General features: G+C 40.8%; 2 protein-coding genes and 1 long non-coding RNA gene across 6 annotated transcripts in view; 1 reads left to right on the top strand and 2 right to left on the bottom strand.

The window, feature by feature from the left end:
* The window catches only part of LOC307017819 (protein Aster-B-like), a 68523-nt gene that overhangs the window by 11322 nt on the left and 39825 nt on the right, over positions 1-17376 (top strand). The window lies entirely within an intron of this gene.
* On the bottom strand, positions 411-1571 carry LOC307019800. Its single transcript, XR_013802742.1, has 2 exons — positions 925-1571; positions 411-753 (listed from the first exon to the last, which is right to left on the bottom strand). It is a non-coding gene; the product is annotated as an uncharacterized lncRNA (long non-coding RNA).
* Positions 9533-16988, bottom strand: LOC307019565 (uncharacterized protein). 2 transcript variants are annotated; one of them, XM_079650573.1, is made up of 9 exons: positions 16882-16988; positions 13767-13857; positions 13469-13547; positions 12849-13287; positions 12314-12405; positions 11730-12106; positions 11229-11298; positions 10305-10467; positions 9533-9855 (listed from the first exon to the last, which is right to left on the bottom strand). In XM_079650573.1, exons 4-9 carry the CDS (start codon positions 13190-13192, stop codon positions 9741-9743), a joined length of 1161 nt encoding a protein of 386 aa, XP_079506699.1. In that variant the 5' UTR covers positions 13193-13287; positions 13469-13547; positions 13767-13857; positions 16882-16988; the 3' UTR covers positions 9533-9740. The 2 variants fall into 2 exon arrangements, with proteins under 2 accessions (XP_079506699.1, XP_079506700.1); XM_079650574.1 differs by having other exon boundaries at positions 12849-13547.

The raw sequence follows: 17376 nt of genomic DNA on the forward strand, positions 1-17376 counted from the left end.
GATCAATCTCACGAATAACTAATGGCAACAAAAAATAATTCCCTAATCAAACTTAGCAGAAGTGGCTTGATTTTGTTCTCAGCAGGGGACTTTGACAGAGTATTTCTTAAAAAATACACAGTAAAAGTACTTCAATGTATTGTAAGTAGTAGGCTAACTAATACAAAGTCAAACAGTATCAATTTCATTAAGAACTAATGGTAACATTTTATTTTTATCATTCATCAAAGATAGCAGAAAACATGCATTATGTAGGCTACTAAGGAGGGGACTCTGACAGAGGATTACTTACAAAGTACACAGTGTTGGAGATTTGGAGGATGTTGCAAACCAACCTCGTCTCCGCGTGTCGTTTGACAAGCTAGGTGAATTCGGGAAAAGGGAGGGATTAAGAAACACCAGAATACAAGTTAAACAATAATCCTGCTTTAATGATATACAGTAACGATACAAATACAAAGAAATCACGAAGCACTCTGCAGAGTACTCCGGGCTCAGGTTCTACCACCCGTGTGAGACAGGTCTCAGGAACGGCCGGTGAAAAACAAGAGCGCGAACCAAAGGAAAACACAGTCTTTCATACTAAAACACAGGAGGAGGAGGTGTACGTGCTTTCCCCCAGAGGTCATCTTATTGGCAGAGACCAACACATGGCCTGTCGCACCCAATCAGTGCGACACAGCAGCTTGTAGCCAGCACACACACATCTCCTTTATGGCCCTTGGTCCCTGAGTCCATCTTCCCGCCTCCTGACTGCCACACACAAGTTAAAAGTATGTTTTAAGATATAGTTGTTATAGTTGGCTAAATATACGTAATACATGTTAATTACTTTCATATCAATAACAACGAGGAACACATTACCTATGCTCTTAAGCAGTATTAGAGATGCTTTTCAAATAGTCAAACTTCTCACAGGCTTACCTATAGCCCCTCCATTTGTTTGAGCTATTGTTCACATCTTTACTTCAAATAAAAGGTTTCACATTGTATATTTCCAGCTTCCTTTACACATACTGCTATTATTAACACAAAGTAACTAACCACACACCTCTATTGAAAACAAGTCGATTCCCCTGACAATTGACCTGCTGAACCTCTTCGGAATGTGTCCCTCCCCCACCTCTCTCGTCCCTGTCATAAAAACTGCTTCCATTTCATATAGAGTAATAAAAGATGTTTAAGCTAATTTCTCCACAATGTTTGTAGCCATTTAGTACCCACACATGAAAGAATAAGAACAGAGGTATAGTTGACCAGTAATCATGTAGCAGATCTATTTACTGCAATGAAAACACACACACACACATCTGCTTCAAGCCTGTGTAAACACCCCCTTCTTTTACGAGGGGAACATTCCAGCGTCTGGCACTATTCCCAAATATGGTGTCCCCTTCTCACCTCTCTCTCCATACACAAGGACTTCACCTCAATATATTGGGGGAGGGAAAAGATACTTTGTCCTTTCTAATTTAACACACATGAATATAAATAAGGTGGCATTAAAAGGAATATACCAGATTTAACTTTCCTGTCATACCACGTTACTTTAATACTTCAAATAATTCAAATAATCCTTCAAGTAAAGTACTTCATTTTATTTCTGGTAGCAGTCAACTAGTAGCCTACCGAGTCCAACAGTGTCAGTTTTGTTAAGAACTTGTGGTAACAAATATTTGTATCACTCATTGAATATAGCAGGAAAGAAAATGAAGAGTGCAGAATCGCTGTATGGTTTAAATCTCCTTAGTTACAATGTAGTCCATTTTAGACAAAGGCTTATTATATTTACAGCCAGTCTTGGCTGTTTTCGTTGTGATCGCTAAATTCACCTTGTTCAAACCTAGTTCAAACACTGACCCAGATCGCTGGATCGCTAGAAACACACCTGTCACGAGGCTGACAAGGGATGTTCCATGCTCTGCTCAACCTCCCGGCGGGAGGCTCCCGCCTTCCCCAATGGACTCAGTAGCGCCCCCTGCTGCCGTGGAGCATGTGCCAGCCACGGTGGAATAAGACTGCCAAAAGTCACGTGACTCACTCACGTGACTTTTGGCAGTAATATTCCGCCGTGAGAAGAAAAAGTTTTAAAAAAAAGTGTTGTAGTTGTAAAAAAAAGTTGTGTACTTGTAAAACCTATGCTGAATTTGTCTCTAAAACATGATTTATTAGAAAAATGGTATGTGTTTATTTGATAGATATGATTTTTCTTTGCAAAACTAAATGCATTAGTTTGTAGATGGTGTTTTGTATTTGCAAACCACATTGTGTTTGTTAGTGAATCATGAGGCATTTGTAAAACCTGTTTAGTTTGTTTGTGGAGTTATGGCAGGAAATTAGCTCCATAAGTGTCGTCCGTTCCGGTACTGCGGTCAACTCAGTCGTCTCTCGCGTTTGCTTGGTCAAATCAGCAGCTCTTCATTTTTGAGTGCGCAATTAATCGGGCCTTTACGGTAATCGCCGAGAAGCGGCATTGACAAGAGTAAAATAATGCTTGTTTTTCTGCTTTATTTGCGATACAAATAATTTGTACCATGAGTTCTTAATACAACTGACACTGTTTGACTCAGTTCTAGTTTGACTGCTACCAACAATAAAATGAAGTACTTTTAACGTGTACTTTTTGGGTAATACTCTCTCAAAGTCCCCTCCTGAGAACAAAATCATGCCACTTCTGCTTTATTCGATGAGAGATTAAATTATTTTTAGCCATAAGTTCTTAATACAATTGGTACTGTTGGACTCAGTAGTAGGGGTGCACCGAATGGGAAATTCTTGGCCGAAACCGATACCGAAAATAGGAAACAGTTGGCCGAAAACCGAATGCCGAAAGGCTGAAAATGATTAATAGAAATATATATATATAATATAATGTATACATTTTTTACCAATGTTGTTCAGCTACCTGATTATGGAAAAAGACATGATTATGGCAAAACTTAACTTAAATAATAATCACTATTATGGGTCCGTAAAACATTTATTCAGCACTTTTGAATGCATACTGTACATTAATTCCAAGTCAAGTGCATTTTCTTTTCTCTGTAGGATAACTACAACAAAGTGCATTCAGAACAAAGCCAAGGTGCTCTAAAACTACATAAACATCTACGCCAGTAGGCCTACACCAAAATAGTGTAAATAAAGACTGTAACAGCCAGGCCTTCAACAACAACAAATGCACCTATAAGTTTGGTAACCTAACGTGTTGTTGTGATGACGTAGTCAAACGCGGCGACAAGCACGACGCGCGACCATGCTCGCGGCTGCCTCACAGCCAACATGTCTGCCGCTTGGAGATATTTCAAAATATCAGAGAAAGAGGTGCGGATTGCAATTTGTAAAACGTGTTCAGCTGACATTTCTCGAGGTGGTGTAACTGCAAAGACTTTCACCACTTCGGGATTACTCCACCACTTGAAATCAAAACACCCGGACAAATATGCGGACGAAAGGGGCTTTTTAACAATTTTCGGCCGATAATTTTCGGTGGCCGAATATTCTGTGCATCCCTACTCAGTAGGCTACTTGTTAGACTACAACCACAAATACAATGAGGTACTTTTACTGTGTACTTTTTGCAAAAACGTTCTACATGAAATTGATACTGTTGGACTTAGTCAGTTCTAAGTACTACTTGGACTACTAGCACAAGCACAATCAACTACTTTTACTGTGTACTTTTTGATTAATACTCGGTCAAACTCCTGAGTACAATAATTCCTGTATTGTATATGAACTATTAATTATTGTACTCAGGGCAGGAGTTTAACTAAGTATTACTCCAAAATTACAGAGTAAAAATGCTTGATTGTACTTGTGTTAGTAGTCCAAGTAGTACTGAGTCCAACAGTATCAATTTCATGTAGAATTGATGGTAGCAAATCTTTTTATCCCTCAAATATAGCAGAATACATGAATGATTGTACTCAGGAGGGGAGTTTGACAGAGTATTACTCAAAAAGTACACAGTAAAAGTACCTCATTGTATTTGTGGTTGTAGTCTAACAAGTACTGAGTCCAACAGTACCAATTGTATTAAGAACTTATGGCTATAAATCATTTTATCTCTCATCAAATATAGCAGAAGTGGCTTGTGGGGAAACTATAGAAACTACAGTTTTCTATACAGAGGACTACAACATGGATGTTTAATAAGAACGAGGGACTACTGTAAACTAACCTAGAGACTCTACACCGTGCTCTGATGCTGTTGCTTTATGCTTTATGAACGGGGACAACAGAGAAACATATTCTTCATGACCAAAGTTGGAATTGAAATAAAAAAGGAAAGTGAAACTTATGCTCGTCACCCTCTCCCTCCGGTCCACATTAATACAAATGATCCCAAAACGTATGATTGTATGAAAAGATCTTAAAATAAATACAAATGTATTTATTATAAACGTTAGTCCTTAACATCTATCACTGTGTATATCACCATTCAAACATATTTTAAAAGTTGAACAAACCCCACACAGCTCAGTGAAATGTTGACTTTATTTGATAATTTCAGTAAAAACTAACGTTCATATTTCTCTTTTTGATTATAATACTGATGAACGTTCAAAACAAAGCACTTTGGCAATTTACCACATACACTGAACAAAAATATAAACGCAACACTTTTGTTTTTTCTCCCATCTTTCATGAGATGAACTCAAAGATCTAAAACATTTTCTATATACACAAAATATACATTTCTCTCAAATATTTTTCACAAATCTGAAAAAATCTGTGATAGTGAGCACTTCTCCTTGGCCGAGATAATCTATCCCACCTCACAGGTGTGGCATATCAAGATGCTGATTAGACAGCATGATTATTGCACAGGTGTGCCTTAGGCTGGCCACAATAAAAGGCCACTGAAACATGCATTTTTGCTTTATTGGGGGGGTCTGGGGGGGTCCGAAAACCAGTCAGTATCTGGTGTGAGGGTTAGGATTAGGGTTAGGGTTAGGGTAATGTTGTGAATCGAGTGGCCTGTGTTCATCGTCCATAACATACGCCTGCCCATACCATAACCCCACCACCACCATGGGCCACTTGATTCACAACATTACCCTAACCCTAACCCTAATCCTAATCCTAACCCTCACAACAGATACTGACTGGTTTTCGGACCCCCCCAGACCCCCCCAATAAAGCAAAAATGCACGTTTCAGAGTGGCCTTTTATTGTGGCCAGCCTAAGGCAGACCTGTGCAATAATCATGCTGTCTAATCAGCATCTTGATATGCCAAACCTGTGAGGTGGGATGGATTATCTCGGCAAAGGAGAAGTGCTCACTATCATAGATTTTTTCAGATTTGTGAAAAATATTTGAGAGAAATGGTTATTTTGTGTATGTAGAAAATGTTTTAGATCTTTGAGTTCATCTCATGAAAAATGTGAGCAAAAACAAAAGTGTTGCGTTTATATTTTTGTTCAGTGTACGTTTTAAAATGCTTAATAAGCACAACTTTCATGATATCATTTCTCCGTCATAATCGTTTGTTTCCGTGAACGGCCGACTGTTGTGCGACGGCAAATGCTGCAGCATTTTCTCCTCTCCTTTCGGTAACGGCCCCTACACACGGCGGCGTGCGTTGCCGCTTCAACGCTTCTGCCCATTCACTTTGAATGGGGTGACGTCACGATTCGCCGAACTGCATTGTGGGAGCAAAGCGTAGCTTCTCTCGCGGTGCTCGCTGCAAAAGTAGAGCAATGTTCAACTTTTGCCGCCTCGACGGAGGCGTCAGCCAATCGAATCATATACCAGTGCAAGCTCTTGCCAATCAAACCACGTGCTTGTGTGTCGCCGGCAAGCGACAACGCGTGCCGCCGTCTGTAGGAGCTGTAAGGGAGGTCCAGTGGTTCCTAAGCTAAAGGAGGTTATAAAGGAAGTTTGAAACCTAATTTCCTATCATCTAGAGCAGGGGTTCCAAAGGGAACCCCTGGCGGGCGCCAGAGAGCTTCAAGGGAGGCGCAGCTTTCAGAAAAAAATAAAGAGAATCAGTGAAATCTAGCTAATTAACTTCAGCTAAATGTATGCGAGTGGCAAAAATATTGATAGATTTTTAGTGAAGTTACTAACTAGTGAGAGAGGAGACAGCGTCTGTCAGAAAATGGAGGAAGTATGACAATGATTATTTGAAGCTAGGACTGGTCCTGATGACACTCCACTGCCACAGTGTGTTATCTGCAACGAGGTGCTAGCTAATGACAGTATGAGACCATGTAAACTCCGGCGTCATATTAAGACGAAACACCCATGTCAATCAATCAATCAATGTTTATTTATATAGCCCAATATCACAAATGTTACATTTGTCTCAGTGGACTTCACAGTTTGTACAGAATATCAGTATGACAATACCACACCCTCTGTCCTTAGACCCTCACATCGTACAAGGAAAAACTTCCAGAGAAAACCCACAGTTTAAAGGGAAAAATGGGGGGAAACCTCAGGGAGAGCAACAGAGGAGGGATCCCTCTCCCAGGACGGACAGACGTGCAATAGATGCCGTGTGTAAATTGAAAAGATAATATATTTGCAACATGGGTAGTCCAAATGTTTGGAAATGCATGTGTGTATAATAGGAAGATGAATCCACGAGGATATCCATCCAGGACTTATGATCCAGGACCACAGCCACGACTCAAGATCCAGGACTCGCGATCCATGACACAGGACCGCAGGATCATCCATGACTCCGGATCCCGGCGTATATAGACATCAAAAAGAAAGAAATTTGGGGAAGCTGGGTTAATCGGAACATGAGAGTACACAGGTATAGACAGAGAGAAGGAAGAAGTAAGATGTCCCCCGACAAACTAAGCCTATATCAGCAAAACTAGGGGCTGAATCTAATCAGCCCTAACTATAAGCTTTATCAAAAAGGAAGGTCTTAAGCGCACTCTTAAAAACGGATAGGGTGTCTGCCGCCCGAACACAAACTGGAAGCTGACTCCACAAAAGTGGAGCTTGATAAGAAAAGGCTCTGGCTCCCATTGTACTTTTAGAGACTCTAGGAACAACCAACAACCCTGCATTCTTGGAACGCAATGCCCTAGTAGGACAGTAGGGTATAATGAGTTCTTTAAGGTAAGATGGCGCCTGCCCATTAAGGGCTTTGTAGGCGAGAAGAAGAATTTAAAATTATATCCTGTGTTCTATAGGGAGCCAGTGTAAAGCAGCCAGAACAGGAGCAATGTGGTCCCTTTTCCTAACTCTGGTTAGTACACGAGCTGCAGCATTTTGAATCAGCTGAAGCGACTTGACTGACTTCTTGGTACACCCTGATAATAAGGAGTTACAATAATCCAGCCTTGAAGTAACAAATGCATGGACTAGTTTCTCTGCATCGTTTTGAGGCAAGATATGCCTGATTTGTGCAATGTTACGTAGATGGAAGTAGGCGGTCCTTGAAATTGATTTTATTTGGGTGTTAAAGGATAAATCCTTATCAAATATAACACCAAGATTCCTTACAGTCTCACTGGAGGCCAAATTAATGCAATCCATAGTTAGTATATCTTTAGATAATTTGTTTCGTAGATTCTTTGGGCCAAGTACAATAACTTCAGTTTTGGTCGTGTTTAACATCAAAAAATGTAAGGTCATCCACGTTTTTAAGTCCTTGAGGCAGTCTTGAATTTTATTTAGATGATTAATTTCATCAGGCTTGATTGATAAATATAGTTGAGTATCATCCGCATAACAATGAAAGTTTACAGAATGATTCCTTATAATATTGCCTAACGGAAGCATATATAGTGTGAACAAAATAGGTCCAAGCACTGAGCCCTGTGGCACTCCATGGCTAACTTTGGTTTGCATGGAAGATTCATCGTTGACACGTACAAACTGAGAGCGTTCAGATAGATAGGACCTAAACCAGCCTAAAGCAGTTCCCTGTATGCCAACAAAGTGCTCTAGTCTTTGCAATAGGATATCATGGTCGATAGTATCAAATGCAGCACTAAGATCGAGCAAGACAAGAATAGAGACAAGTCCCTTGTCTGAGGCTATTAGAATGTCATTTGTGACTTTAACCAGAGTTGTCTCTGTGCTATGTTGTGTTCTAAAGCCAGACTGAAAATCTTCAAATAAATCATAGTTTTTTAAGTAATCACACAGCTGTTTTGCGACTACTTTGTCAATAATCTTTGAGAGGAACGGAAGATTAGAAGTAGGTCTATAGTTGGCTAAAACCTCTGGATCGAGGTTGTGCTTTTTAAGAAGTGGTTTTATCACTGCTACTTTGAAGGATTGTGGAACATAGCCTGATAATAAAGACATATCCATAATATTTAATAAAGAAGTGCTAATTAATGGAAAAACTTCTTTTAACAGCTTAGTTGGAATCGGGTCTAAGATACACGTTGATGGTTTAGAAGAGAGAATCATTGAATTTAATTGTTCAAGGTTTATGGCTGAAAAGCATTCTAGTTTACTATCTAGTGTAATATTAGAACTTACGTTTCTGGGAGCTGTTGATAATACTATACTGGACAAAGGCAAGAGGTAATTGATTTTGTTTCTAAGAGTAACAATTTTATCGTTAAAAAAGCACATAAAATCATTACTACTGAGTGCTATGGGAATAGAAGGCTCAGTCGAGCTGTGGCTCTCTGTCAGCCTGGCTACAGTGCTGAAAAGAAATCTTGCATTATTCTTATTCTCATCTACTAATGAAAAGTAGTAGGCTGCTCTCGGTTTACGCAGTGCTTTCTTATATTCATTGAGAGTAATATGCCAAATTAAACGAGATTCTTCAAGTTTAGTGGAACGCCATATCCTTTCAAGTTGTCTAGACTTTTGCTTTATTTTGCGGGTTTCGGCATTATGCCATGGAGCTAATCTATGTTGTTTTATTTTCTTCTTTTTCAAAGGAGCAACAGTCTAATTGTATTCGCAGCGCATCTGTACACTGTAAAAATATCCACTGTGAATTCACAATAATTACCTGGCAACTTGTTGCATGACTTTCACAGTAAGGTTCACAGCCATTTACTGTGAATGTCTTCACAGCAATGTATTGTAATTTCACATCCATGATATTACAATGTATTGTTGTAAAGGTACAACTGTATACTGTAACTTCACAGCTTCAATTACTGTGATATTACAGTATGTTACTGGGGAATTACATCATTTTGTTGTAAATGCATTACAACAAGGGCCTGTACTTTTACATTTCTATTGTGAAAGTAATGCAGGAGTAGCGAGTAATTTACTGTGAATTTAAAATGTGTACTGTGAAAGTAATGCCGGAGTAGCCAGTAATTTACTGTGAATTTACAATGTGTACTGTGAAAGTAATGCAGGAGTAGCCAGTAATTTACTGTGAATTTACTATGATACATGTGCATAACTGTAAGCCCCAACTCCAGTACTTCCTGGAGGAAGCTCATACAATGGTTTCCTGTCCAAGTTTAACAGGAAACCAAAGTGTGAGCTTCCTCCTGGAAGTACTGGAGCCGCACTACAAAAATGCACGTAATCTTATTGTACAATTAAAAACAACACCAAACGCACAAATGAGGTAAAATCAATGGAAGCCCACTGGCATATTTATTGACAAAATAAACAACAGGGTAAACAACAGAGTAAACAAACAGGAACATGAACTAGTTCACCTCAACTATCCATAAAAAACAGATTAACCCTTAACGGATCCTTTAAACAAATAATCCCTCGCAGGTGAACTGACCGTAATGCTTCCCACTGGACTTGTCCCCGCACACCATGCAGTCTATGCAGACCATTCTAAGTCTATCAGCTTCCGGTGAAGGGTGCTCACGTGAGGGTTAATGGAGCTTCGCTTCTTTGCCTTGGAGCCTTTCTCCGGGTTGATGCCCAAGAAGCACCTGTTAATAAACAAAGATAAGTTTCAGTTTTAATTAGACTCATGTATTGCAGGCAGCATTTATCAAGGTGTTCACCTGTGTCTTTTCCCACACCGACTGTTACTAGTCCAAACCTGTTGGATCATCCTCTCACAATAACATTATTTGTAGCCTAGCAGAGTGCCTCAGGTACCTCTAACATAAGGTTTACTTACTTATCCGAATTTTGAAGCCATACTATAAATGTGAATTAAACCATTATGTCAATTTTTTAACAAGATAGCCCAGCAACATCAAGTGATGGTGTGGTCCCAATTCGCATAATTGGTTCCAGGCTTAATACTCAAAGCATTTAATCTACTTTGTGGCCTCTGTAGAAAGGCATAGACTTAATAGCCAGATAGTGAAACAGAACTTTGCATGATAAGTCTTACTGATGACATTGATCATGTGTTTGAGTGTTACAATACCTTTGGATGAACTCCAGTGTGCATGATCCAACGGGATATTCGAGGTTGAAGACAAAGTAGCTGCTGAATAAAGCAGCTACCCCATGCAAAAAAAATGGGTGTGGGCCCATTACCACTTGTCCCTCGATGGATAGCATCCACCCAGAAGACTTCATTGTGTCACCTGAAATGAACAGATACCCCGTCATGCGTTATTGTGGATAGGTACATTCCTAGAATCAATCAAAACAAAAATAATACTTGAGCTAGAGATATCAATACCAGATCCGAGTAACATTCATGATTGGCCAAGGACCAAAAAGCAGGAAAATATACAATGCAGAGCATGCAAGGACATTACACAGAACCCTCCACTTCAGGTGGACAGCACTTTTCTACTCCACCATCAGTGAGGTAGGCTACTTAACAGTCACTGTAAAAGCATCAAAGGTCCCTGTGCAGATAGGAGAATCTGGCTGAACGACAAAGCAACTCCCTAGCCCTCCTCCCTCTGCCTTTATGGCTAGACGGTTTAACCTCATTCCTCTATGGGTAGATGGTTACGAGCCCAGCTGGAACGAGAACATCTCAACTCGTCAGAGCCCTGAATCATTGAAACAGGCTAGAGATTTTAACTAACGCGAATCTCTGAAACATGTGGCGTCAGAGTATCGTAAGTGTCGTTTCACAGACTGGACTTGAATGGAGTGCAGGAGAGATGGAAGGCCTTCAGTCAGATTCTCCCCTCGATGCAAAGGAACACTTAATTTCTTTAGAGTAACCATTCAGTATCCTATCCCTCATCGATGGTGGAGCAGAACAGGGATGTCCTAAGTGAAATTATATAATAAGAATAAAAGCAGCAGTGAAGTCCAGCCATTCAGGTCAGAAAAGCAGGAAATCCTGTATAAACAGGAAAAATCCCATCCCTGAACATTACATTACCTTGAATGATCAAGCAGGGGGTGCTTGGGAGTGCTGCAGTATTCACTACATCAGCAGCAGTGGAACAGGTCTGTAACAAAGTAACACACAATAGCATAGATTTAACATTATGCAAGGATGAAGATCGTTCATTGGTCAGAGGTAAATCAGAACATAATAAATGGTCTAATAATAATTACTTGCATTTATATAGCGCTTTTCAAGACAGCCAAAGCGCTTACAAATGGACGTCCGCAAACCAATGTGCAGCCCCCGCCTGGGTGATGCTAAGGCAACAGCTAATCCGCGCACTACAGCTCAACACAGATCAGCTCGGCCCATTTGGAGCAACTTGGGGGTTAAGTGTCTTGCTCAAGGATACTTCCGACATGCGGACAGTCAGAGCCAGGATTCGAACCACCAACCCTACGGTCGATGAAAGACCAGCTCTACCAACTGAGCTTCAGTCGCCCCTAATGTAATCACTCGTTTAGCATTTCAAATAAATTAAAAATAACGTACATCAACTTCGAGCATCAGTTTCTCCGTAGGCTCCTTAAAGTAGACCATAAGGAGCTGGAAGATGCAGGCAGCCTTCTCCGAACCCTCTGGATCATAGCTGGCCAGAACTTCCCTGATCTTTGGGTTGTCCAGTTTCTGGCAGAAATGCAGGATGGTCTGTCCTCTCTGACCCAGAGCCTCTTGGAGCTTCTGAAGTATGTTGACGTCCGTCAGGAGGCCAAAGTGGGAGAAAAGCCCTCTCTGAGAAAAGAGAAAAGGCCATTCCTCTTTGACCTCCAACATCGCTGGAGCAGGCATTCCGTTGAGGTACCTCCGCAGAATGACGTAGGTCCTCACCATCAGAGGTTCTGCTCTCTCTGCCCCACCCATCCCTTCCTCTGTGTACAGACATACAAATACATGTTTGAGTGTACCCAAGTAACAACAATTAAATTCAATGTCCCCACCTCTGGGAAATGTTGAGTGTCAAACCTTTAATTTCATGCTCTCATCATTACTCATTCTGAATATTAAGGTGGCCTTTTTGCTTAATGTGGGATGTTTATTTAGGTGTCAATTCACCAAAAATAAAGTAGATTGCATACCTGAGTAGATGTTCCGCAGATCCCTTTTCGAATCCTCCAACGTTGCCTTGGTCTCCCCCTCTGGTAAGTCTGCTGGGCACCACCTCACACACCTAGGGATAGGAATCATAGGTTAAATCAATACTATTGGGGCCGATCATTTGGACTGGTTTTGGAGTGGCAACATTTCAATTATCATGGACACAGTTACACTGACGGCGATTATACAAAATCTACACACATAATTTAAACATTAAATTCAAATAACCTAAGTTAGTCTAGCATGGCAGTGCCCCTTTAACCCCTAATTGCTCCCAACGGGTCGTGTCAGTGCCTTGCATGGTTGCTGATCGCCATTAGTGTGTGAGTGTGAATGGAGAGGACACTGGCGCTGTATGTTCGCCGCTTCTCAGTGTGTGAATGAGAAGACCATCGTAAAGCACTGGGTGTCCTTAAAAGAGCTATGTAAAAGCAAGGAATTATTATTACTCTAACCTTCAAAACCTTCAACGTACAATAATTGCAATATCTATATTTTGTCCACCCCTAAACATACCCGTATTGGTCGACAGGACCTCTCGTCAGTCTGGACTCTCCTGCCACTCCAGTGTTCCTTCTTCCCTCTCGGCTTCGTCGGCGTCGAGCCAGAGTGTTGTTCCTAGTTTTATATTCCACTCTAGTTTTAACTTGTTGGAGGAGAGAGGGGCATCCATCTCCAACAACTTCACCTCGCTTGCTAATGTCAGCAAAGCTTTTTGTGTGGCTCCTGACTATCAATCGGACGATGCTGTGGCACATGGCTCTGGTTGGGTTACGCTCGTGCTGCATCATTTGATCCACCAACGCGTTCACAAAGGCCCTTCTCTCATCTGGCATTGGTCTCTCTTCTTTTTCCACCATACTGAAGAGGATGGTTAGCCTGGCTGCCTGACACTGAAGAGGATGGTTAGCCTGGCTGCTTGACACTGAAGAGGATGGTTGGCCTCTCTGATGACCTAGAAAAAAGGAGACCAGAGAAAGGAGAAATTACAAAGGCAACCAACAAAAGGAATTTTTCAGTTTGTATGCAGATTATGAACATGAGCATGTTGTAAAGGTGTAGCCATTCAGTCAGGTAGTTGAGCATCCCATTTAGACGAGACCGCAGTCACACAATCATATCGAAATGTTAACTACCTTAGCTGCAACAAAACTCGAACACTCATTAGCAATTTCCTCGAGGCGCACGCACACCAGGATCACGAGGATGTCAAATCTGGAATAGAGGCAGTAAAAAACCACCACAGGGAAGCAAGAGAGGTAAGCTCACATAAATGTACTGTCAAACAGTATTGGATGAAGTGATTAATCTCAGGTGTGCTGCACAGGTAACAAATGTCTGAGCTTCAGTACTTCATGGAGGGAAGCACTGGACCTGGGGACTGCAGTTATGCACAGTCTATAAACTACAGTCTGTGTTGCATACTAGGCCTACCTCCAACTAGGAAGCAATCCGTGGATTGGATTTAGGATTTAGGCAATACACCTCGTCGCGTCGGTCAACACCAGGCAGGCAATCAGTAGGCCTAGAGGAAGATACAAGATACAATATCTGTTTATTCGCCATGTAGTTTTACAACATACTAGAAATGTGTTGCTGGTAGGTACTAACATAAAGACAACATTGGACAGGGTGCAGGGACAAGACAGGAAAAGTGCAAAACAGGACAGTGTACAAAATGCAGGTAAAAGTAGAAGCTAATTTAGGCTAGAATAGTATAGAAATAAAATAAGATAAAAAATGTTTGTGTTTTCAGAGAAATAACATTAGGCATTGCAATAACCTATAAACATTTCAAACCTATAAACATTGCGAACCTGTAAACACTGTGAAGAGGGAGAGAGAGTTTGGTAATCCTTTATCATCCAGAGTAGTGTTGATGAAAGTATTGAGTGATTGAAACTTTGCTTGCTAGGCGAGGCTTAAAGTCTAAGTAAGCCACAGGCTACAATGAGGCTAAAAAAGAGTTCAACTTTTTATGTCTGAGCATGTTTTGAGAGCAGCATGCTCAGTCATAAAATGTTGAACTCTGTGTCTCAGAGCAACATTAAGAGATCTATGGATACATCTCTCAACACCCATATTAAACAGAACTGTAAACAGATTTTATTTTTCTTTATGGATATCTTACAAATCACTCCCCTTTTAAACTGTATTCTTGTTATTTTTAACAACTGTTGTGTTAATGTCATATAGTATTTTATACCTGTTTTTCATTTAGTCTCTTATTTTTTTTAAACTATAATGATGATATAAAAGGTGTGCCTTTAAGTCACTGAGCTGAGGTTATCAGCCTCTCAGTCTGTCAGGAGAGAGCACAAGTTTAATATTCTGAAAGCCAAGACACTAGGGGTGTAACAACTAATCGACTTAATCGATTAAAATTGATTACCAAATTAGTTGGCAACTAATTCAGTCGTCGATTCGTTGGTGACGTCATCACATGTGTTCTACACCCCGTTAAGCTCCAACGTTATCGCTCTTTTTTATCGGTACAGGAGAGATTTAAAACATATGTCATATGTATTATTGCTACATAAACATTATATCGCAGTCTTAGTGTCGCCAACTCAGTTTCTAATATGCAATATGACTACAAAATGCGTCTATAATGTATTTTCGATCTTCCCAATTCAGACGAGCGATCTCTCCCCCGCCTGCTTGCGAGGGGGCGGGGCAGTTTACACACACACGCAGGAGAAGGCGGAGAGAACGCGCTCCGAGGTGTGGTTAAACTTTAGCCGTCTCGATGTGGACAATGCTCGTTAACAAAAGTGCAATAACAGTTTATCATATAAAGGCGGTAAAACGAGCAATTTGTCTAAACATTTAGCAAAAGTGCACCACATTCAGACGGAGGAATGCACCGGGTTCGACTGTCTTTCTAGTAGCTCTGTAGCCCCGTCCACGAGTAACGTTTCCACGTCAGGTGTTATGTATACTAGCAGCAACACACAGAGTTAACTCAGTTATAAAAACATAGGTTAATGATTAGAGGTAACTGAGTTATTTTGTTAAAGTTTCAGCTATTCTGTTTACAGTTCTGTCATTACATTATTTAATATGATTTGTTAAAACATTGTTGTTTCTTTTGATGTGAAATATTATGCATTTAATTAAAATAAAAAGCAATGTTAGTTTTGTTCACAATTTGTTTAGTTAGTTTACCTTATTTCTTGTCAAAAGAACCGTTAATACTATCGTTAAAAGGACCGGATCGATAAGCAGTATTGATATAAGTAGTAGTACAGTTAAAACCTTAACGATCCGAATAATCGATTAATCGTTTCATTAATCGATAGATTAATCGATTATCAAATTAGTCGTTTGTTGCAGCCCTATGACACGTGGTGACACGAATGTGCAATAGGGTCCGTGACGAATTCATTAAGAACATTATAAGAGCAACTAACGTTACCAACTTTGACACCGATTTAGATTAGGCCTAATTTGATAAGACAATGTCATGAAACCACCAACCACCTAGCACAAGAAACATTCATTAGCTAGCTAACATAAGCTAACCTACTAGTAAGTTAGTTAGACCATGGCTTCAGAATACAAACTTAGCAGCATTGCTAAGCTAACTAGCTTATACCAATGGCAATTATGCCAGTCTTACCTGTTAAAGTATTCATTGTTCGCTCTTTCATTCGAATACAGCATAACGGCCCGTCTACACTACAGGCATCAAAAAATCTTGATGCTGGGCGTGTCTGAAGCTTGGCGATTTTTTGCGAGCAACGCGACCAACAACCAATCACATGAATTTCCCGCCCCCGACATAAAAAGCAATAGCAATGTTAAAACGAAGTAGACTGGATATAAACTCTCCAAACAGGCGAAAAACCTACCAGCTTCACCCACTGTCTCTGCAACCTCCCCCCATGCCTGGTTCCTCCGGTTTGTATCCCGGTAAATAGTTCTGGTCGTAAAGAACCGGGTGATTTGCTACCGTAATATCTCGTTTGGAATATGAGGAAATGAACTGCGGTCTGGCTCTCCCAGCTTGCACGCGGTTTGATTGGCTGCGCTTGCACTGGCGGGATTTGCATAAACGGGATTTGATTGGCTGATGCCAAGCATCGAGCCTCAAAAGTTGAACATTGTTCAACTTTTGATGCCGATAGATGCTCGTGATGCTTGCAAAGCCATGCCATGCTCCCCACAATGCAGTTCGGCGAAGATTAAAAATCTTCTACGTCACCCCATTCAAGTGAATGGGCGAAGCGTTGAAAGCATTTTTCGATGCCTGTAGTGTAGACGGGCCGTAAGCCTTCTGCCAACAAATGGAACAGTCAGCAACAGTTGGCTGGCTAGCACCAGAGCCATCTACCATAGCCATATACGGCGCTGGCTAGCACTAGCTAGGCTAACGTTAAGGCCACCTGCTTGAAGGTGGACATGGCTGCTATCAAGCTAATGTTACTAGCTAACGCTAGCTATCTATTTGCTATCATGTACAAACCAAAACGACACTACTCCACTGGCGTTTGCAATCGAAAGCACATAATATCCACCACTACTCCACATTATGGGCAGTACTTACTTGCTGTTTACTGATGGTAACCGCCTTGGAGAAACTCACAGATGTTCACCTTGACTGTTGCCTCCGTGCGAATTTTCGAAAGGATCGAGGCATCTCTGTCAGGAGGCTTTGGGTTCCTCAAAGCACGATATGATTGGCCATTCGAGCGATGACGTTCCGTTTCGTCCCTTCAAACGTGACACTTACGGTTGACAAATACCCGGAAATTACGTTTTTTCTGGCGTGTATGTCACGTGATCTTCAACTTTCTCAACACTAATTCGGCTGACTTATATATTTGATCCAATTGGTAAATAGGGACACCTAGTGGTTAAAGCACGTTATTGAAATGTTTGTTGAATAATCTTTAATCTTTAATAACCTGACTTTGGAAAGGGCTGGAAAGATAATTTTTCACCAGGGGACTCTAAATAGGGTCCAGATAAGGTATCTGAAATATGGGAACCGTAACCCACCCAGAATTTTTTTTCAATCTAATGTCAAACTCTCACAAAA

This window comes from Notothenia rossii (genome assembly GCF_949606895.1).
Source record: "Notothenia rossii genome assembly, chromosome: 9".
Taxonomy (NCBI): domain Eukaryota; kingdom Metazoa; phylum Chordata; class Actinopteri; order Perciformes; family Nototheniidae; genus Notothenia; species Notothenia rossii.

What these genes read in the sequence shown, in the direction of transcription:
- LOC307019565 (XM_079650573.1), bottom strand. Translation starts at nt 13,192, where the DNA reads ATGGTGGAAAAAGAAGAGAGACCAATGCCAGATGAGAGAAGGGCCTTT. An exon ending in CCCCTGCTTGATCATTCAAG is followed by an intron (nt 10,468 to 11,228) that starts GTAATGTAATGT and finishes TGTTCATTTCAG; the next exon opens with GTGACACAATGAAGTCTTCT. An exon ending in ACACTGGAGTTCATCCAAAG is followed by an intron (nt 9,856 to 10,304) that starts GTATTGTAACAC and finishes GTTTATTAACAG; the next exon opens with GTGCTTCTTGGGCATCAACC.